Raw genomic sequence first — 22,539 nt, forward strand, 5'->3', positions numbered from 1 at the left:
TTCAGTTGTCACTTTTTGCAGTACACATCTGCTGTAAATGTTTTATCTCTTGTGCAATCTTGACTGTATGTGAGAGTTGGAGGCACATTTTAAGACTGGATTGGCGAGTCTTATTTTTCTCAGATACAACTTTTCTGTTTTTCTTGTTATTCCCATTTGTGCCATTTGATACATGTCCGTTAGAATCCTACACCTTGGCACGTCCCTTCTGAGACGTATGCGGTGCAGGAGAGGTGTACTGGATGATGACCGTAATGTGCACATGCACAATTAATTGTGAATTTCAGTTTGACCATTCTCATTACAGCTACATTGCAACTTAACAGCTATGTATCCATTCTAGGTCCACAGTGGGTTGAATTCCAGTTGGGAAAGATTGGATTTTAATGCTCACACAGCAGTGAAAAAAATAAAATCTTATACATTTATGGAAATTATTGCAAATGTCCCGAATTTTAATATTAATATAGCCTAAATGTGACAAGTGTGGTCATTATTTCACTCCACAGATGGTTCTAATTCAGCTAATGGAAAACAGTCTGCAGGATTGGGGAAGGAAGATGATGACTCCTATACTGTCAAGATCCAAGGGGCAGGAGTGGATGCTTTTGAGTTAACGGTGAGACTATGTGTCAGATTTCAGACTTTTCGACCAATAGGGAACAAGTTCTTGAATTGGTTCTGCTCAGGATTCTTTGAACCTTGGTGCCAGATAGCGACCCAGCCCATGTTTCCACCAGTTTTGAGCGGAACCATTGTAATCAAAGAAGTGTCATGAACAGAGGGCATTGCACAATGCACAACAGAAGTAAACATTAGTAGGAAGATGGTGGTGCACATTGATTGATTACCTTTTGAGCTTATGTTCTGTTATTGCAGATGTTTGTTTTTGGTCCTTTTTTTTTTCCCCTGACAATGTATCCTTTTCTGTTGCATTCTCCATTGCTGCGCTCTGATTCCTCTCCAGACTAATGACGGGCACACTGATGTCATCACGATTCACACTGGGAAAAACAAACTATATTTTGGTTCCAGCTGGGAACCAACTTTTCAGGTTCTGAACCAATTTATTTTTGGTCGAAATTCTCCTGAATGGTTCAAAATTTTGTGTGCGAATCAGAACGGAACCTGTTTCCTGTTGGTCGAAAAGGGGTAAGAGAGAATAGGAGAAATCCTGAGACAAGGGTGGCATGGTGGTGTAATGGTTAGCATTGTCGCCTCACAGCAAGAAGGTTCTGGGTTCAAGCCCAGTGTCCGACAGGGGGGCCTTTCTGTGTGGAGTTTGCATGTTCTCCCCGTGTCTGCTTGGTTTTCCTCTGGGTGCTCTGGTTTCCCTCACAGTCCAAAGACATGCAGTTAGGCTAATTGGTGGCTCTAAATTGAGTGTAGGTGTGAGTGTGAATGGTTGTTTGTCTCTGTGTGTCAGCCCTGCGATGACCTGGCAACTTGTGCAGGGTGTGCCCCATCTCTTGCCCATAGTCAGCTGGGATAGGCTCCAGCTTGCCTGCAACCCTGCACAGGAAAAGCGATTACAGATAATGGATGGATCCTGAGATGAGCAAGATATTTCCTATTTATTATTTTCATCCCAAACTTTAATGTTCATCATGTCTATTACACTTGCAGGCCAATAATTTGACTGTTCTGAAACACAGTAACATCTTTTCCATGATCACAGGATATGTCTTCTGACATGGTTGATTCAGAAATGAGAAGCTACTCACTGCATCAGTTAGGGTTAAAAGAATCTTTGCCAGCTGAAGCACATTAATCACTGCAGTAATTATCTGATCAAAGGCTGGTAAGTACTTCAATCCAAATGGTGAATATTTTTTGACCAGGCAGCGTGACAAGGCAGTATTGTCAAGTCAAGTTTATTTGTATAGCGCTTTTAACAATAAACATTGTCGCAAAGCAGCTTTACAGAATTTGAACGACTTAAAACATGAGCTAATTTTATCCCTAATCTATCCCCAATGAGCAAGCCTGTGGCGACGGTGGCAAGGAAAAACTCCCTCAGACGACATGAGGAAGAAACCTATGGTGAATATTTTTTGACCAGGCAGTGTGACAAGGCAGTATTGTCAAGTCAAGTTTATTTGTATAGCGCTTTTAACAATAAACATTGTCGCAAAGCAGCTTTACAGAATTTGAACGACTTAAAACATGAGCTAATTTTATCCCTAATCTATCCCCAATGAGCAAGCCTGTGGCGACGGTGGCAAGGAAAAACTCCCTCAGACGACATGAGGAAGAAACCTCGTGAGGAACCAGACTCAAAAGGGAACCCATCCTCATTTGAGCAACAACAGACAGCCTGACTATAATATTAACAGTTTTAACATGAGGACAGTTTTGTTGATGTTATAACTCTTCACTGATGGAAACTTGAGTGCAAAACTGTTCATGATAACTGCAGTCCTAAAGTTAGCAAGACAACTGTAGTCCTCAGCCATAAAAGCATTACTGTAGGAGTCCAGAGCATCCTCCAGGTATAACCCTCAACTGTCCTCATGGGGCCATCCTTCACAGGAGCGGTGCGATAAAACTCCGACTAGACACAGGGCACCAGGATGGATCAAGCAGGTCCGAGGGGCAGAAGAGGCCAGCATCTCAATCCCAGGACCAACATGTAACTCAGAGGGACAGATTGGGGCGGGGGAAGAGAGAGAGAAAGAAAACACATGTTGTTAGGTATGCCCTAAAAATGACAAGTATTAAATCTGTGGTAGGCTCGCAGAGACGAGAGTCTTTACATCAGGCATAACACACAACAATGGCATGTTAATATGGTAAAAAATATATCATGGCTGCTCTGGCTGGATGCTTGATTGGGTGATGGGAGCACACTCCTCAGCAAAGATTAGATGCAGATGGGACCCTTAGGGCTGGCCAAGACAATTCAGTTACATTTCACCGGGTCTGGGACATGCGACAGAAAGTCTGACGGCCGATTCCCTGCAGGCTACGATAGTCAGTCGAGGTCTCCACCCTCTTCACCAAAAGATTTCCTGTTGACTCCATGTAACTCAGAGGGACAGATTTGGGGTGGGGGGGGAAAGAAAACACAGGTTGTTAGGTATGCCTTGACAAAATAAAAACAACTAAGAAGATTCCTAAAATGACTGGAATTAGGTTAAGAACTGTCCAACACATTATTAAAACCTGGGAGGACAGTGGTGAACCATCAACTTCACAGAAGAAATGTGATCAGAAAAAAATCTTGAGTGATGGTGATCAGAGATCACTTAAATTATTGGTGAAATCAAATCGTTAAATGATCAACAGTAGGACTCATCGCTGTGTTTAATAATTAAGGTAAGGGGATTTCCACATGCACAATGTGATGAGAACTCGCAGGATTGGGAGTAAACAGCTGTGTGGCCATAAAAAAACCACTTGTAGGTGAGCCTAATCAGAAGAAAATGCTTCAATTTGTGAGGGAGCATAAAGATTGGACTCTGGAGCCATGGAAAAAGGTCATGTGGTTTGATAAGTCCAGATTTACCCTTTTCCTGAGTGATGGGTATGCAAGGGTAAAAAGGGAAGCACATGAAGCGATGCATCCAGCATGCATAGTGGCCACTGTACAAACCTCTGGACGCAGTGTTCTGATCTGTGGTTGCTTCAGTTGGTCAAGTCAAGGCTCAGCTACGTTATGGGGCAATAAAATGAAGTCAGCTGACGACCTGAATGACTAGGTTATCACATCAGTGTTTTTTTTTGTTTTTGTTTTTTAAACCTCCTTTCCCTGATGGCACAGGCATAAAATTAGGGCTCAGATAGTGAAAGTGGTTCAGGAAACATGAGGAATCATTTTCACACATGAATTTAACCACCATGGAGTCCTGGCCTTAACCCCACTGAGAATTTTTGGGATGTGCTGGAGAGGACTTTACACAGTGGTTCGACTCTCCCATCCTCAACACAAGATCTTGGTGAGAAATGAATACAACTCTGGACTGAAATAAAATAAAACAACGCCCTGGTGAACGTGTGCTGTAATCAAAGCTAAAGGCAGTCCAACCAAATATTAGAATGCACTTTTTTTTTTTTTTTTTTGACAGGGCAGCGTAGTATTGATTTTGTTTTTGATTTGGTAGTTTTCATTTAAAAATTTTTTTTTTATATTTTGGGAAATGTAATTTGGCTAAAGTGGCTTTTTTTATTTAAATTTTTATTGATTTATTTTTATTTATTTTTTAAATGTTAATAGTGTTATGATCTGAGGTTGCTTCAATTGGGCAGGTCAAGGCTCAGCAATATTATGGCAATAAAGTGAGGACCTGAATGTACTAAATGACCAGGTTCTCCTATCAGTGGACACACACACCCAATGGCACGGGCATGCTACAGGATGACAATGCCAGGATTCATCGGGTTCAGGTTGTGAAAGAGTGTGTGAGGGATTTTTGTCACACATGAATTGGCCACCACAGATTCCTGACCTTAACCCCACTGAAAGTTTAAGCTAAAGGAGTGTGCAACATTTTTTTTGCCCAGCAGTGCGTCAACTTGGACACTACTTTATTACTGAAAATATATCATCTAAATAATTTTAACTGTTTTTGGAAACCATTGGATGTTCTTGAAATGTGTTGAAATACACAATTTACCTTTTCTTTTTTCCCTCCAAATTATGTGATGCATACACTGCCTGGTATATCTTCCAACACAGTTGTTTAAGAAATGAGAAGCTACTCACAACACCAGTTAGGATTAAAAGAATCGTTGCCAGCTGAAACACAATCATTGTAGTAGTTATCCAATCAAAGGCTCTTAAGTGTTTGCTTATTTGAATCCAAATGATTTATTTTATTTTTTTTTTTGGACTAGGCAGTGTATTTCAACTGTTGATAATACAACTATTGTTGTAGCCTTTTAAAAGTGCTATGTGTAATGAATGGTCACCTGGCAAATTCATACTCCACACTCCAAACAAATAGGGGGTAGTATATCCCCAGAAAGTTGGGGTGTCCACCCCTGTTGTAAGAAACATGAGGGGTGTTCACACGGCACATATTTGCATCGATGCTGCACCAATGTATTTTGTTGCGATATATCTTACACCGGTGTAAATTTTGTGGAGCGTTCACACGTCACAACCCTGCTTACTAGAGAGAAGCAAGCGTGTTAGCACCGGTGCAGCCCCACTTGCGTTCACACGGCAGTTTTTGCGACCGTGCTATACGATAGTAATAATGCGGAAATGAAATATGCACATGCGTGAAAATGTACTTCCTTTTCCCGGTTGTCATGGCATCACCAAGCGCCGGGAAAACAACGTGGATGAAGACACCAGTGTTGCCAGATACTGCTGACGTTTTCCAGCCCAAAATATGTTCAAATCTGCCAAAATGCACTTAAAACCGCCCAATCTGGCAACACTGGAAGACACGCAGTTCTGTTGTTGATATTCGCCATTTTGGAAGCGCAAAATACCAGGATGCAAATTATGCAATGCCCGTATATAATCAACTCTCCTCACGCATAGCGAGTCTACCCTTGTAGCGTTCATACGTCCCATTTTATATCAGTGCTGCCCCGCAAACTAGCATTTACTCCGGAGTAAATTTCTTAAACCACCTCCCGAGCAGGGTTAGATTTGCACCGGTTTAAGCAGCTTTCAGGGGCTACACCGGTATAACTTTGTACCGTGTGAACGCTCTACCGGGGCAGCCCCGGTGCTACACCGGAGTAAAAGTTGCCGTGTGAACACCCCTATGGGCATGCACAGTCCCTCATCTTACCCCCCCCCACCACCACTCTTGTAGAATTATCACTGACTGAATATTGTGTAAAGCTATTTTTTTTGCTGTGTTCATACAATCTAACTTTAGAGTCATCAGTTATTTAAAAAAAAAAAAAAGCCAACTACTGACTAACAGCAGGGCGAGAATATGCAAAATTTAACAAAACTGCTGAGATTTAGAGCTGGTTAAGATAATACTCCTATCTTTGTGTGTGCCGTCAGCCTATAGTTTACATTATAGCTTGCTTAGCTCAGTTTTTAGCAAGAAAACATCCAGAGCAATTTGTGCATCAGTAGTGCAGTAGCTTAGTTTTTAGAAAGAAAACAGGCACATCAACAGTAGTGCATGAGCCTGCTATGGCTTGTGACATGGCAGATATGTAACCTTTATTAATAATGTAACTCAAACGCACTGCCTATGACTGACTCAAAAAAAAAAATAACCATGCAGCTGAAGGTTTTTTTTTTTTTTAAATATGCTTGGCTTAATAATCAGGCCAAAAAAAGGACTGCCTCCTTGCCTTTACTGGAGCGTGCGCTCAGTTGCTGGCTTGTGAATTTGCAGATCTTCCAGACGGCCACTTCAAAAAAAAAAAAAACCCTGTTCAGGATCTTCTAGGGATCCGTAACTTTTAAACTCTTGTAAAGTGTTTGCAGTCATTCCAAAAAGGAGTTTAGGAGATTACAACGTCCGGGTATGTGAGTGGAGGTGCTACAATCCAGTCTTTCACTGTTGTTTAGTGTTTGGCATTGCAATTCAGTTTCTCCTGGTAGGGTCCCTTTTCTTTCTCTTCCCATGCTCCAAAAATACAACATGCTGACACAAAATGGCAACTGCAAAACCATGTTTTTTGGTGCCTAGATTCCAGTAATTTCAGTGACCTATTTGCTTCTCTTTTCTTTAATTTTTGGCAGTCTGACCTCAGAGGCTAAGGTGTATGTAGTCTGCCAGTGATGAACAACTTCTCTTCTCATTTTGGGCTGAGTGCAGACTGGACACTACAGTGACTCAATGTCACATCCATCCATCCATTATCTGTAACTGCTTATCCTGTGCAGGGTCGCAGGCAAGGTGGAGCCTATCCCAGCTGACTATGGGCGAGAGGCAGGGTACACCCTGGACAAGTTGCTAGGTCATCGCAGGGCTGACACATGGAGACAAACAACCATTCACACTCACATTCACACCTACGGTCAATTTAGAGCCACCAATTAACCTAACCTGCATGTCTTTGGACTGTGAGGGAAACCGGAGCATCCGGAGGAAACCCACACAGACATGGGGAGAACATGCAAACTCCACACAGAAAGGCCTTCATCAGCCACTGGGCTCAAACCCAGAACCTTCTTGCTGTGAGGTGACAGTGGTAACCACTACACCACTGTCACCTCTTGAGGTAGAAAGTCATATTATGAAACAGTGTGTCCTGTCTTAGGACTAGCTAGTTAGCATGCTAACATCAGTAGATTTCTCTGCAATGCAGTACATCTCCATGTTGTTGACATAACGTCAAAGCTGTTACTACTTCACATCCTGTTGATAATTTTAGTTAATTTTCAAAGTTTTAAGCTAAAATTCTTACACACAGCACCTTTTAATGGTCTTCTAATAGTATAGCTCAGTACAGTGTGTCGTGCTTTCTGAGTGAATATTTATTGGCTGTGTGTTGAACAGTAATCTTGTTTTAAGAAATGTGTGAAAAAGAAATGCCACTACAAAAAGAAAAATGTTTCTTAGTGACATTTTGGACACTACTGTGTGATTGTCTGTACAGGTTCCTGGGTTCTGTTTGGTCCAGGATGCAATAATGACTATTCTTAATAGAAAAGAAGTGGCCCCTAGAACATCCCTTGCTCTCTCCTTGTCTGGTGCAAACCTAGACCCCTTTGCTGAGCTCCAGAGTGTCAAAGGCTTCAAAGCAGGAATCACACTCCGATTAATAGAAGGTAAGTAGTACATCTTATCAGCATGGCCCATGATGGTTTATTATTCTGTTGCGAATTATATTCAGTGAAATTAGCTCTTGCTTTAATTTGAAAGATGGCCTGTCCACCTCAATGTTCAATGTACTGTGCCTACTGAGATGCTTTTCTGCTCACCACAGTTGGAAAGTTACTATACAATGTCTTGCAAAAGTATTCATCCCCCTTGGTGTTTGTCCTGTTTTGTCACGTTACAAGCTGGAATTAAAATGGAGTTTTTGGGGGGTTAGCACCATTTGATTTACACAACATGCCTACCACTTTTAAAGGGGTGAATTGTTGTTTGACACACACAATAAATAAGATGAAAAAATTGAAATCTGAAGTGTGTATAAGTATTCATCCCCTTTCATATGCAACCCCTAAATAAGAGCTGGTCCAACCAATTAACTTCATAAATCACATGATTAGTTGATTAAGATCCACCTGTGTGTAATCAGTGTCGCATGATCTGTCCCATGATGTCTGTATAAATCAACCTGTTCTGGAAGGACCCTGACTCTGCTACACTATTAAGCAAGCAACATGAAAACCAAGGAGCCTCCAAACAGGTCAGAGTTGTGAAGTATAGATCAGGGTTGGATTATTAAAAAAAAATCCCAAACTTGAATATCTCAGGGAGCACCATTAAATCCATTATAGCAAAATGGAAAGAATATGGCACCACTACAAACCTGACAAGAGAAGGCTGCCCACCAAAACTCACAGACCGGGCAAGGAGGGCATTAATCAGAGATGCAACAAAGACACCAAAGATGACACTGAAGGAGCTGCAGAGATCCACAGTGGAGATGGGAGTATCTGTCCATTGGACCACTTTAAGCCATACACTCCACAGAGTGGGGCTTTATGGAAGAGTGACCAGAAAAAAGCCATTGCTTAAAGAAGGGGGGGAAAAAAGAAAACATGTTTGGAGTTTGCCCGGCAGCATGTAGCAGACTCCCCAAACACATGGAAGAAGATTCTCTGGTCAGAAGAGACTAAAATTGAACTTTTTGGCCATCATGGGAAACTCCATGTGTGGCGCAAACCCAACACTTCCCATCACCCTGAGAACACCATTCCTACAGTGAAGCATGGTGGTGGCAGCATCATGCTGTGGGGATATTTGTCATCTGTAGGGACAGGAAAGCTGGTCAGGACTGAAGGAAAGATGGATGGCACTAAATACATGGCACTTCTGGAGGAAAACCTGTTTGAATCAGCCAGAGGTTTGAGACTGGGATGAAGGTTCATGTTCCAGCAGGACAGTGACCCTAAACATACTGCTAAAACTATACTGTAATGGTTTAAAGGGAAACATTTAAATGACTTGGAATGGCCTAGTCAAAGCCCAGACCTCAATCCAGTTGAGAATCTGTGGCATAACCTGAAGATTGCTGTACACCAACGCCAGTGGCGGCTGGTAGTCTTTCAAACAGGGGAGGCTGGTCAGTTACGATATTTCCAGATTTTAAAAGAAAAAAAAACATCAATTTTGCCCATACTCTTGCCTCTGATCTGGCTGATTGTTGGCAGGGTCACAAACTGTGAAATAACAGGTTCTTTTGGCCCATTAGCCTACTGTCCAATATACATGATGGTGGTGTTGGGGGGGGGGGGGGGTATATTTTAACATTTTATATTTTAAAATTGTGGCATGTTGTTTAAAAATTAATCATTATTGAAAGCAGCTCTTTGTCAGGAACCTCAGCAGTAACAGCAGAGTGTTCTGGAATAGGCACAAGCACTGACCTTGGGGAGCCAAACATAGAGCTGGGTGCCACACATTTCATTCAATGACACTTTCCCTATATTTTACTTATTTTGACTGAGAAATGTTTTATTGACAATTTTGATAACCCTTCACTTTTAATCCAGGTCAGTAGTGTGAAATGTTCTCGGCTGTGTTTTTGTTTAAAAATGTTTTCCAAATTGTAGCTGTGTTTAATTCATATCCAGAGAAATATATATTCCAATATAATATACTCAGCATAAACATTTTAAATAGATTCTATATTTTTGGTCCATCCATGACATATTACTAAAGTAGTTTATTTGCTGTTGTTGATGTGGGTCACTTGCTGTTAGCCAATTCACTTTCTCGTACCAGGAGAGCTGAAAGGAATGAGTATTATTCCCTACCTTTTTCACCAAGTCAATTTGAGGCGTTGGTCTACCCTGCTCTTTAATTATAATTTTTTCCTCGAAAGGAAGACTGGCAAATGGCTTCGCCAAAATTAAATCAGCAATGCTTGGCATCCGTGCGCAGCTTTCTTGCTGGCTGACTAGCCCCCTCAAGTTCAAGTTCAGTCACTCAAATAAACGAAATTTCTGGAACTAAGATAGCAAACTTGACAACACTATATTTACACTTTATTTACAATGAAAATATATACAAACTAAAAAAGCTGGTAGAAACCGTATGTAATGAATGAAATCGAAATGTAAGCTGATCTCTTACAATACACCACAGCACTTGCGAATCCGCATGGGACTGAACTGAAATTCACTGCTGCCTGTCTATATTTGAAACGAGCTGTCAATCAAAGAAAATACCCGGCCGCTTTCACCAATCACCAGTCTCCTCACGGAAAGCTTTGCCATGTCCCTCCCACTGTGAGGCTGGGAGTCCGGTGGGCGGGCGTTTTCGCAGTATTTGTCCAATAATCGTCTTGCATTTTGAGATTGAAAAGCGCATAGCTCCCAAATGCCATTGAAGTCCACTGAGGCTGGGCTGCATCGCGCTGTCACGAGGGGGAAAAACTCACGCACACGTTAGGCAAACTGGGGAAAGTTATAACGGAATGATTTCGCACTGTAGTTGGGTTGAGCACATATATTTCTATGATTCTGGATCTGAAATAGCAATGTTATAAGGTCGGCTATAACATAAGCCTAGCGCAATTCATCCTACACGATGTTCGTCATTTTTAGAGGAGGCTGAGCCTCCCTCGTTGTCTTAGAGCAATCGCCCGTGACCAATGTGACCCATGTAACTTGAAGGAGTTGAAGCAGTTTTGCCTTGAGGAATGGGCAAAAATCCCAGTGGCTAGATGTCCTAAGCTAATAGAAACATACCCCAAGAAACTTGCAGCTGTAATTGCAGCAAAAGGTGGCTCTACAAAGTATTGACTTTGGGGGGTTGAATACCTTTTGCACACTCCAGATTTGCCCCCTCCCCCCCAAATCTTAATTATTGGTTGTCTCACAATAAAACGGTAATTTTCACCTTTTAATGTGGTAGGCATGTTGTGTAAATCAAATGGTGCTAACCCCCCCAAAAATCAACTTTATAATGTGACAAAGCAAACACAAAGGGGGATGAATACTTTTGCAAGACACTGTATCCTTCCTGGCAGCTTGAACCAATTTAGCCATATTCCTCTGACTGTTCTTATCAATGTATTTCCACCCACAGCACTGTGGCTCACTCAGTGATTTATTATTAATTTTTGTTTGTTTTTTGCACCATTTTGTGCAAACTCTAGAGAATGTTGTGTGTGATCTGCAGTTTCTGAAATACTCAAACCAGCCTGTCTGGTACCAACAGCCATGTCATGGTTAAAGTCACAGAGATTACTCTTTTTCTTCATTCTGATGTTTGATGTAAACGTTACTTGAAGCTCTTGGCCTACAGTACTGTGCAAAAGGCTTTGGCATGTGTAAAGAAATGCTGTAGACCAAAAATGGCTTAAAGATGAAATGTTTCAACATTAAAAAAAAAAAACCACAAACAGCAGTAAGCCATAATAAATGAAACAATATTGAATTGAAAATGAAGTCAATATTTGGTGTGAGATGACCCTTTGCTTTAAAAATATAGGAGTCTCAGGTACAGTGAGTGCAGTTTTATAAGGAAATGAGCTGTAGGTTTTACTGAGCATCTCGCAGAACCAGCCACAGTTCTTCTGGACACTTTGACTGTCAGACTTGCTTCTTAATTTTGCACCAAAACCCAGTAGCCTTCACTGTCTTCTTTTTTTTTTTTTTTTTTTATCTGAAAAGTGGTGTCTTGTGCTGCTCAGATACAAACTTTTTTTTTCTGTAAAATTTAGTTTTGTGCTGGAAAACGAATGTTGCGAACTTGCATGTTCTTATACTGACTTGATAATGTAGAAGTTATGAAATGGAAATCTCTAACAGTTTGTATGAAAAAAATAGGATGTGTAAGACTTTTGTACAGTACTTCATGGATTTATTTTTATTTTATTTTATTTTCACTGAGCTGCTGCCATGATTGGTTGATTGAGAACTGGATGACATATACTATCATTATATAGTCACTTTGATAAGTTTGAGAATCTCTGTGCATAAGGAAGGTGCTATTCAGGCATTTTGATTTGGTAATTTAAATCAATTAAATTTTGTCTAGTGTGTTTAATAATGGACATTGTCACAAAGCAGCTTTACATAAATATATACAGTGGTGCTTGAAAGCTTGTGAACCCTTTAGAATTTTCTATATTTCTGCATAAATATGACCGAAAACATCATCAGATTTTCACACAAGTCCTAAAAGTAGATAGAGAGCCCAGTTAAACAAATAAGACAAAAATATTATACTTGGTCATTTATTTATTAAGGAAAATGATCCAATATTACATATTTTTGAGTGGCAAAAAGATGTGAACATCTACGATTAGCAGTTAATTTGAAGGTGATGAAGTTCATGTGAGGAAACCCACTAACATCCCAGAGTTGAAGCTGTTCTGTACGGAGGAATGGGCTAAAATTCCTCCAAGCTGGTGTGCAGGACTGATCAAGTTACTGGAAACGTTTAGTTGCAGTTATTGCTGCACAAGGGGGTCACACCAGATACTGAAAGCAAAGGTTCATATACTTTTGCCACTCACAGATATGTAATATTGGATCATTTTCCTCAATAAATAAATGACCAAGTATAATTATTTTTGTCTCAATTGTTTAACTGGGTTCTCTTTATCTACTTTTAGGACTTGTGTGAAAAATCTGATGTTTTAGGTCATATTTATGTAGGAATATAGAAAATTCTAAAGGGTTCACAAACTTTCAAGCACCACTGTAAATTCCAGTTATACTGTCAGTTTTACATATACTGTATGAATTGATAACTTTATCTCTATTGAGCAAGCTGGAAGTGACAGTGGCAAGGAAAAACTCCGAGATGACCTTGAGAGAAACCAGACTCAAAAGGGAACCCATCCTTGTCTGGGTGACACTGGATAGTGTGGTGGTGTTTTTTTTTTTTTTTTTTAAATAAATAACTTGCTTCTATAACTGTGTTCAAAGTGTAATTGTGTGACCTAGGAAATTTGTTGCAATTTTAACATGGAGTCTATTTTGTTGAAGTTATCAACTGTTCAATGATGGAGACTTGAGTGAAAGACTGTTTGTGGTACTTGTCATCCTAAAGTTATTATGGCAAATGTAGGCCTAAACTATTGTAGCAAAACTATTTAACAATTGCAGTCCAAATCCTTCTGCATGGTTTAAGTGCATCTTTTGGCTATCCGTATGGGGCCATCCTCAGCAGGAGCAAAGTAATGGGAACTCCAACCAGAAGTAGGATATCAGGGTGGTCCAGAGAACAGAAGCAGTCAGGGTCAGTGGCATCCCAGGAGTAGCATGTGTAGGTCAACAGAGGGGGTTGGGGTGAGTGGTAGTTGGAGAGAGAGGGAGAAACACAGATTAGGTATGCTCATTATTATGCAATGATTAAAGCCAGGGTAGGTAATGTTTGAAAAACCGAAAGAGAGAGTTAGATTTTGAAAGTATCCAACCAAAAAAAAATCCCCCCCACCCACCTTTTAGCCCTACCTCCAAAGGCACTCTTACAGAAACGCACATGTACACTACCATTCAAAAGTTTGGGGTCACTTTGAAATTTCCTTATTGTTGAAAGAAAAGCACTGTTCTTTTCAATGAAGATCACTTTAAACTAATCAGAAATACACTCTATACATTGCTATTGTGATAAATTACTATTCTAGCTGCAAATGTCTGGTTTTTGGTGCAATATCTACATAGGTGTATAGCACGGGCGATTGCTCTAAGACAACGAGGGAGGCTCAGCCTCCTCTAAAAATGACGAACATCATGTAGGATGAATTGTGCTAGGCTTATGTTATAGCTGATCTTATAACATTGCTATTTCAGATCCAGAATCATAGAAATATATGTGCTCAACCCAACTACAGTGCGAAATCATTCCGTTATAACTTTCCCCAGTTCGCCTAATGTGTGTGTGAGTTTTTCCCCCTCATGACAGCGCGATGCAGCCCAGCCTCAGTGGACTTCAATGGCATTTGGGAGCTATGCGCTTTTCAATCTCAAAATGCAAGACTGTTATTGGACAACTGCTGTGAAAACGCCCGCCCACCGGACTCCCAGCCTCACAGTGGGAGGGACATGGCAAAGCTTTCCGCGAGGAGACTGGTGATTGGTGAAAGTGGCCGGATATTTTCTTTGATTGACAGCTCGTTTCAAATATAGACAGGCAGCGGTGAATTTCAGTTCAGTCCCATGCGGATTCACAAGTGCTGTGGTGTATTGTAAGAGATTAGCTTACATTTCGATTTCATTCATTACATACGGTTTCTACCAGCTTTTTTAGTTTGTATATATTTTCATTGTAAATAAAGTGTAAATATAGTGTTGTCAAGTTTGCTATCTTTAGTTCCAGAAATTTCGTTTATTTGAGTGACTGAATTTGAGGGGGCTAGTCAGCCAGCAAGAAAGCTGCGCACGGATGCCAAGCATTGCTGATTTAATTTTGGCGAAGCCATTTGCCAGTCTTCCTTTCGAGGAAAAAATTAAAATTAAAGAGCAGGGTAGACCAACGCCTCAAATTGACTTGGTGAAAAAGGTAGGGAATAATACTCGTTCCTTTCAGCTCTCCTGGTACGAGAAAGTGAATTGGCTAACAGCAAGTGACCCACATCAACAACAGTAAATAGGCTACTTTAGTAATATGTCATGGATGGACCAAAAATATAGAATCTATTTAAAATGTTTATGCTGAGTATATTATATTGGAATATATATTTCTCTGGATATGAATTAAACACAGCTACAATTTGGAAAACATTTTTAAACAAAAACACAGCCGAGAACATTTCACACTACAGACCTGGATTAAAAGTGAAGGGTTATCAAACTTGTTAATAAAACATTTCTCAGTCAAAATAAGTAAAATATAGGGAAAGTGTCATTGAATGAAATGTGTGGCACCCAGCTCTATGTTTGGCTCCCCAAGGTCAGTGCTTGTGCCTATTCCAGAACACTCTGCTGTTACTGCTGAGGTTCCTGACAAAGAGCTGCTTTCAATAATGATCAATTTTTAAACAACATGCCACAATTTTAAAATATAAAATGTTAAAATATACCCCTCCAACACCACCATCATGTATATTGGACAGTAGGCTAATGGGCCAAAATAACCTGTTATTTCACAGTTTATGACCCTGCCAACAATCAGACTACCAGCCACCACTGGTGTATAGAGGCCCATTTCCAGCAACTATCACTCCAGTGTTCTAATGGTACAATGTGTTTGCTCATTGCCTCAGAAGGCTAATGGATGATTAGAAAACCCTTGTACAATCATGTTAGCACAGCTGAAAACAGTTTAGCTCTTTAGAGAAGCTATAAAACTGACCTTCCTTTGAGCAGATTGAGTTTCTGGAGAATCACATTTGTGGGGTCGATTAAATGCTCAAAATGGCCAGAAAAATGTCTTGACTATATTTTCTATTCATTTTACAACTTATGGTGGTAAATAAAAGTGACTTTTCATGGAAAACACAAAATTGTCTGGGTGACCCCAAACTTTTGAAAGGTAGTGTAAGTCCGTTAACAATAAGGGATATTTGGAGACATGCATGACTGGAGGGAAAGAACTGAATTTGAATGAATAATAACCACACCCAAAAAACAACCAGTGATCATTAAGGTGTCAGTAAAGTGTGAGTAAGTTTTTCAACTTTATGGTGCTTGTCCTGATATAACCTTTCACGTCTGCTTTTGTGTGTTATAGAGCCATATTCTCCCCGGTCTGCTCAAGCTCATCTGGCTCGTGTTCAGGAGTTGCTGAGTGCACCTAGTCCCCAGGATGTGTTGAGAGAGAGCAGATCCCCCAGTGTACTAAATACACTCACACATACAGCTGGTAAGAGGAGAATGGTTTGTGTATCTCCAGTAAAGTCTTATAACCTTGAGTTTCCCCAACACATGTCCATACCTCCCAGATGCATACATGCAAGCTCTGTGTAACTATGTCTATTGTAACAAATTGATGCAATGCAGCATCATGATGTTTTATGGACTGGCTCTCTTACCATTATCAATCTCCACCAACAATGCAGATATGGATCTGATTATGCATAAAAATGTCCTGCACCTGTTCTTCCTGTAACACCAACTCTGTCTTGCTCTCTGTTCTCCTGCTAGCTACATACTGGTTTATCAAAATAAACTGGGCTGCAGTCCATTTTATCATTGTTGAATGTGTTTCAGATGCACCTTCTACTAGCCATTCCTCAAAGGGCAAAAGAGTGAACAATAAGACTGAGCAGACGAGTGAAACTTCACCTCCTGATTACATCCTACCTGGGGCTGCAGAGCGCCCCCCTCTGGCCACCTTACTGCCCCCTAGTGCATATCCTGAGGTACAAGGAGCGCGCGCGCACACACACACACACACACACACACACACATAATACCAGGCAATGTTTGGACACACTCATTCATAGGTTTTTCTGTATTTTGACTAGGGTTGCTTCAGTTACCAGTAATATACTATAATCTGTAAATGTGATATGTGAAATGGTAGTATTATCATTCAGTAGTTGACATTACTGCATTTTGCTGCTTTTTTCACTATACTTTGAAATGCGCCTTTACGAGTTTGCTCTTTTGTCTGCCCTTTGAAGTATAAGAACGGCAACTCGTGGACATAAATCTAACACTAACGGTGGAAGAGCTCTCCCTCTGACCAATGACCATGACACACTGCTTCAAGTTATCTAGCCAAGTTTGGGAAAACACGATGGATTCAGCAATTGCTGAATGAACTAGTTATACTAGATGGATGATACTGGTCGAAAAACAAGTCTCTCTGAGTAAGATATGACAATATTTTTGCTTTTATGGCAGGTGATAGTGGAGAGGTGGAGTCCCTTTCTCCACCTTTGTGCAAATGGTGCCTTATCATGTGGCAGGAGGAGGCAATACGTATAACCTGATTAAAAATTTGATTCTCATATATTCCAATTTGTACAAAGAATTCCAGGAATGGAAGGTAGGCATGATGACCATAAATAAATTGAAAATAAGCTTGTCTAAATGATGGGCACCGAACTTTGTCCATGGTTAGCTTCCTCACAATATTTCCTGTCCTAAATCTAGCTAATAGTGTAGCCCGCATATAGCGCAAGTTTGATAGACCTAAAGTTACATGTTGATGGCATGAAAGCATTACTGTGTTGATGGCATGAAGGCACTACGAGTGCATCTCCAAAAAAGTTTTTTTTTTTTTCTCATAATTTTAATTCAGAAAGGTAAACTGTCATATATTCTATATTCATTACACATGAAATGAAATATTTAAAACTTTTTTGTTTTAATTTTGATGATTATGGCTTATAGCTCATGAAAATCAGAAATCGAGTATCTCAAAATATTTATTTCTGAAGATCAATCAAAAAAGGATTTACAATACAGAAATGTCCACCTCCTGAAAAGTATGTTCATTTATACACTCAGTACTTGGTTTACCATGAATTACTGCATCACTGTGGTGTGGCATGGAGGCGATCAGCCTGTGGCACTGCTGAGGTGTTATTGAAGCCCAGGATGCTTTGATAGTGGCCTTCAGCTAGTCTTTATTTTTGGGTGGGGTGTTTTCTCATCTTCCTCTTGACAATACTCCATAGATTCTCTGTGGGGTTCAGGTCATGCAGGTTGGCTGGCCAATCATGCACAGTAATATCATGGTCAGGAAACCATTTTGTAGTAGTTTTTGGCACTGTGGGCAGATGCTAAGTACTCCTGGAAAAGGAAATCAGCATCTCCATAAAGCTTGTCATCAGATGGAAGCATGAAGTGCTCTAAAATCTCCTCTTAGACAGCTCTGGTGACTTTGCACTTGATAAAATGCAGTAGACAAAGGCCCAATCCCAATTCTAATTTCTACCCCTTCCCCTCCCCCTTCCCCTTGGCCCTTCCCCTTGAAACTGAGCTACAAGGGATAGGGCTTGAAATTCAACCCTTACGTATTGGGATAGCCCTTCAACGATCGCATACGTCATCGCGTACCTCCGTCAGCGTTTACGTTAGCAAAACGCGACCAAATGCGTCATTGGCTGCGACCAGCCGCTACAGTCAGAGCCAGAGATCTCTGCTGGCAGGGTGTGATTAACACCACTGAATGGGATATCTTTGGCGTTTCGTGCACCACATCCGACAGAATGAGGTGTCAGAACACTCATGTAAACAATAAAAGCGAGAATAACAGAACAAAACGTACGCAGTCAAGCAACCGAAAACAATACTCACTCCCAAAGCTTTTTAGCAGCAGCTTGGATTTCAGAAATCGCTGCTCATTCTCAGCTCGAAAGCGAATCAAGCGGCGTGTTTCCTCTGGATAACAACTTAAAACACGTAAATAATGGAGAAAATACATTTATGACAATCTTTCGCCGCGGGAACCGCCATCTTTCTGAAATCCGCATGAAATCTCGCTGAAATCCGCATGGCATTGTGGGAAATCACTCAAACCCCTTCGTTCGGAGTCAGCTCCAGGAAAATCTCCGTTTGGAGGGGTACAGAAGCCCTACCCCTTCCCCTACCCCTCCGCGTTAACTGGGATTGGGATACCCCTACCCCTTCACGTGAACGCGCAAAATGGAGGGGAAGGGCCAAGGGGTTGGTCCAAGGGGTGAAATGGGATTCGGCCCAACACCAGCGGATGACATGGCCCCCCAAATCATCACAGACTGCGGAAACTTCACACTGGACTTCAAGCACCTTGGATTCTGTGCCTGTCCACTCTTCCTCCAGACTCTAGGACCTTGATTTCCAAATGAAATGCAAAATGTACTTTCATCTGAAAAGAGGACTTGGCACCACTGAACAACAGTCCAGTTCTTTCTCTTCTTAACCCAGGTAAGATGCTTCTGACATTTGTCTCTGGTTCAGGCGTGGCTTGATACTAGGAATCTGACAGTTGTAGACCCTTTCCTGAAGATATCTGTGCATGGTGGCTCTTGCTGCACTGACATCAGCCTCAGTCCACTCCTTGTGAAGCTCTCCCAAGTTCCTGAATCAACTTTTCTTGATGGTCCTCTCAAGGTTGCAGTCATCCCTGTTGCCTCTGCACTTTTTCAGCAATGACCTTCTGTGGCTTACCCTCCTTGTGAAGGGTGTCAATGTTCGTCTTCTGAACAACTCTCAAGTCAGCAGTCTTCCCCATGATTTTGGTTGCATGTACTGAACTAGACCAAGAGATACAAGATATTTTATACTGTTTTACTCAAGCTCAAAATATTAGAATATTTAAAAAAATTTTTTTTTTTACTTTTTACACTGTAGGCCATAATTATCAAAATTAAAAAGAAAAATGCTTGAATATTTTAGTTTGTGTAATGAGTCTAGAATATATTTAGTTTTCACTTTCTTAAATAATTGATGGAAAACATTGACATTTTTCATTATATTGTAATTGTTTGAGATGCACGAGTAATATAGCAACTAAAAAGTGAAAAACAAATAGAAACTTGGAACTCAGCAGGCAGGCAGAATTTCAGCAAGGTTTTGAGCTTACTTTCATTTCAGCCAGTGCTTTTAGCTAATTTAAAAACTCAAAACCCTAAAAGGTGATATCTGGCACCTTCCTGCTTTAGCCAGCATTAACTTTTTCAGCAGTTTGTGCTACGGTAGCTCTTCTGTGGGATTGGACCATATGGGTTACCTTTCGTGCCCCATGTGAATCAGTGAGCCTTTGATACTCATGACACTGTTGCCGGTTCACCGGTTGTCCTTCCTTGGACCACTTTTGGGAGGTACTGACCAATGCATACCGGGAACACCCCACAAGATGTTGGAGATGTTCAGACCCAGTCATCTCGCCATCACAATTTGGCCCCTGTCGAAGTCACTCAGATCCTTACGCTTGCCCATTTTTCCTGCTTCCAACACATCAACTTCAAGAACTGACTATTCTCTTGCTACCTAATATATCCCACCCCCTTGACAGTTGCCATCATAATGAGATGATCACTGTTATTCAATTCATCTGTCAATGTTATGGCTGATTTTGTGTGTGTGTGTGTGTGTGTGTGTGTGTGTGTGTGTGTGTGTGTGTGTAAATATATTATATGGACACGAGTGTTTTACTGAAAAATACAGCACTCATATTTTTTGTATGAACTACATCTGGGACATTGCCATTTTTCAATATGTCACTCGTGAGGACATCAATGAATTGTTTTAATAAAAAGAAAATCACATGTTGGCTTAAAGAGATGTTTATCTTCTCATGTTGAAAAACTTGTATTTTTCATATGAAATACATCGCAGATCTGAGTGACCATATTTAAATAATATTGGCTGGCTTTGAGTGGTCTATCCAATATATTCCATTCAGCTAGCATGATGTTGAATGAGTCAAAGATGAGTTTTGATGAAAAATATTGAGATCTTTAGTGGTCAGAATGATATTTTGAAAAACCAGAAGTCAGAAAGGCGTGTCAATTTCAATTAATTCGGATTGTTTATTGGATGTGGCTCACACAGTTTTTTCGAGGTTAGACTTGAAAGCTGTGAATATTAATTAAAATAAGAATAATTTATATTATTTAATATAAACACTAGTAGGCCCTACTTTTGAGAAATACTAAGCCCTGCAGAGCACAAAGAGGGTATAGAAATAATCTTTTATTACTCTTTTGAGTGTACCAATTTAAGATTTTTACCTATTTAGCATAATTAATGCTAATTAAATACTACTTTGCATAATTGGTTTTTACAGATTTTTCAAACCTTGTAGTCAGTATACAACCATCTATGTGCCTGCCAATTTCCATGTAAATATCTTGAAAAATGAAGTTATTAATTTAATTTATTAATTAATTAAGTTATTATACATTTGATCTCCTTTGTTAATGAGGCCCATTTTGGAGTCTGTTATCCCCATAAATATTACGTCAGCTTTCTAAAAATTAAGTCATTTCTTCAGTGTTTTTAATATCTCAAGAATGGATAAATGTATTTTAATTCTGTAAAATGTATGTTGTTAAGCATTCAATTCTGAATTCAATGACACATTTCAAGCACTTTGGACTGAATTTAAATTTTCACCTAATATGCCTAATAAGACTTGTCAGTCTTGAAAATGTGGTCTTTTGTTTAATTTTGTCTTATCCCCATGCGGCGGCGCATTACCATGCAAATGTTCTACATTTGGACATACTCCACTCCCCGTCCATGTAAGCACCCAGTGCATAGCTGCCCGAGTAGTTCCTTGTGGAGATCATCACTGATCATGCTACTCCTTTTTTTATGCTGTGCTCATGAAGTGCCATCTGTGTTAAGAGGCGCTGATGCGCCATGCATGTAATGCGTGCTGGTCCCCGAGTTAGATCTGGATAGTCATGTATTGTAATTGAATGGCTGAAGCTGAAAATAGAGCTGACAGTTGATGAACATCAACTGGTTGTTTTATTCTAATTCCATAAATGTCACCAATATAGTTGAATATTAATTATAATAAGTCTTCAATCAAAAACAATCACAGCAACTTTTGGCAAAAAAAATCTCATTACCAAAAAAAAAGTGATTTTCAGGGAGGCCTGCAAGTGGCAGGAAATGCCCTAGAATGCATCTCTGAGCATGTAGAACCCATGAGCTAACCCCCAACCATTATGACTGGTGCCACTATGCTGATATTTTCGTCTAGTTAGAACCCTAGTGTGTGTGTGTGTGAGAGAGAGAGAGATTATACACACACACACACACACACAGAGTGCCTTGCAAAAGTATTCATCCCCCTTGGTGTTTGTCCTGTTTTGTTGCATTACAAGCTGGAACTAAAATTGATTTTGGGAGGGTTTGACCATTTGATTTAAACAGCATGCTTACCACTTTAAAGGTGCACATTTATTTATTTATTTATTTATTTATTTATTTTTAATTGTGACACAAACAATTAAGATGAAAAAAAAAAGAAATCTGGAATGTGCATAAGTATTCACCCCCTTTCGTATGAAACCCCTAAACAAGAGTTGGTCCAACCAATTCACTTCATAAGTCACATAATTAAGTAATTAAGATCCACCTGTGTGCAATCAGTCTCACATGATCTGTCCCATGATGTCTATATAAATCAACCTGTTCTGGAAGGATCCTGACTCTGCAACACGACTAAGCAAAGCAACATGGAAACCAAGGAGCACGCCGAACAGGTCTGAGACAAAGTTGTGGAGAAGTATAGATCAGGGTTGGGTCATAAAAAAATATTCCAAACTTTGAATATCCCAGGGAGCACCATTTAAATCCATTATAGCAAAATGGAAATATGGCACCACTACAAACCTGACAAGAGAAGGCCGCCCACCAAAACTCACAGACTGGGCAAGGAGGGCAGAGGTGCAACAAAGACACCAACGATAATGCTGAGGGAGCTGCAAAGATCCACAGTGGGGATGGGAGTATCTGTCCATAGGACCACTTTAAGCCATATACTCCACAGAGTGGGGCTTTATGGAAGAGTGGCCAGAAAAGTGTCATTGCTTAAAAAAAAATCACATTTGGAGTTTGCCCAACAACATGTGGCAGACTCACCAAAC

The 22,539-nt window shown here is 40.3% G+C and overlaps 1 protein-coding gene across 2 annotated transcripts in view; it reads left to right on the forward strand.

Moving 5' to 3' along the window:
* Window positions 1-22,539, forward strand: part of si:ch211-166a6.5 (clustered mitochondria protein homolog) — a 94,509-nt gene that overhangs the window by 5,008 nt on the left and 66,962 nt on the right. For both annotated transcript variants that reach the window (XM_060931778.1, XM_060931779.1), the window contains exons 2-5: window positions 510-619; window positions 7,528-7,699; window positions 15,732-15,863; window positions 16,211-16,362. In XM_060931778.1, coding sequence (XP_060787761.1) covers window positions 510-619; window positions 7,528-7,699; window positions 15,732-15,863; window positions 16,211-16,362 — 566 coding nt within the window. The remainder of the gene's footprint in view (window positions 1-509; window positions 620-7,527; window positions 7,700-15,731; window positions 15,864-16,210; window positions 16,363-22,539) is intronic.

This window comes from Neoarius graeffei, chromosome 10, assembly GCF_027579695.1.
Source record: "Neoarius graeffei isolate fNeoGra1 chromosome 10, fNeoGra1.pri, whole genome shotgun sequence".
NCBI lineage: Eukaryota > Metazoa > Chordata > Actinopteri > Siluriformes > Ariidae > Neoarius > Neoarius graeffei.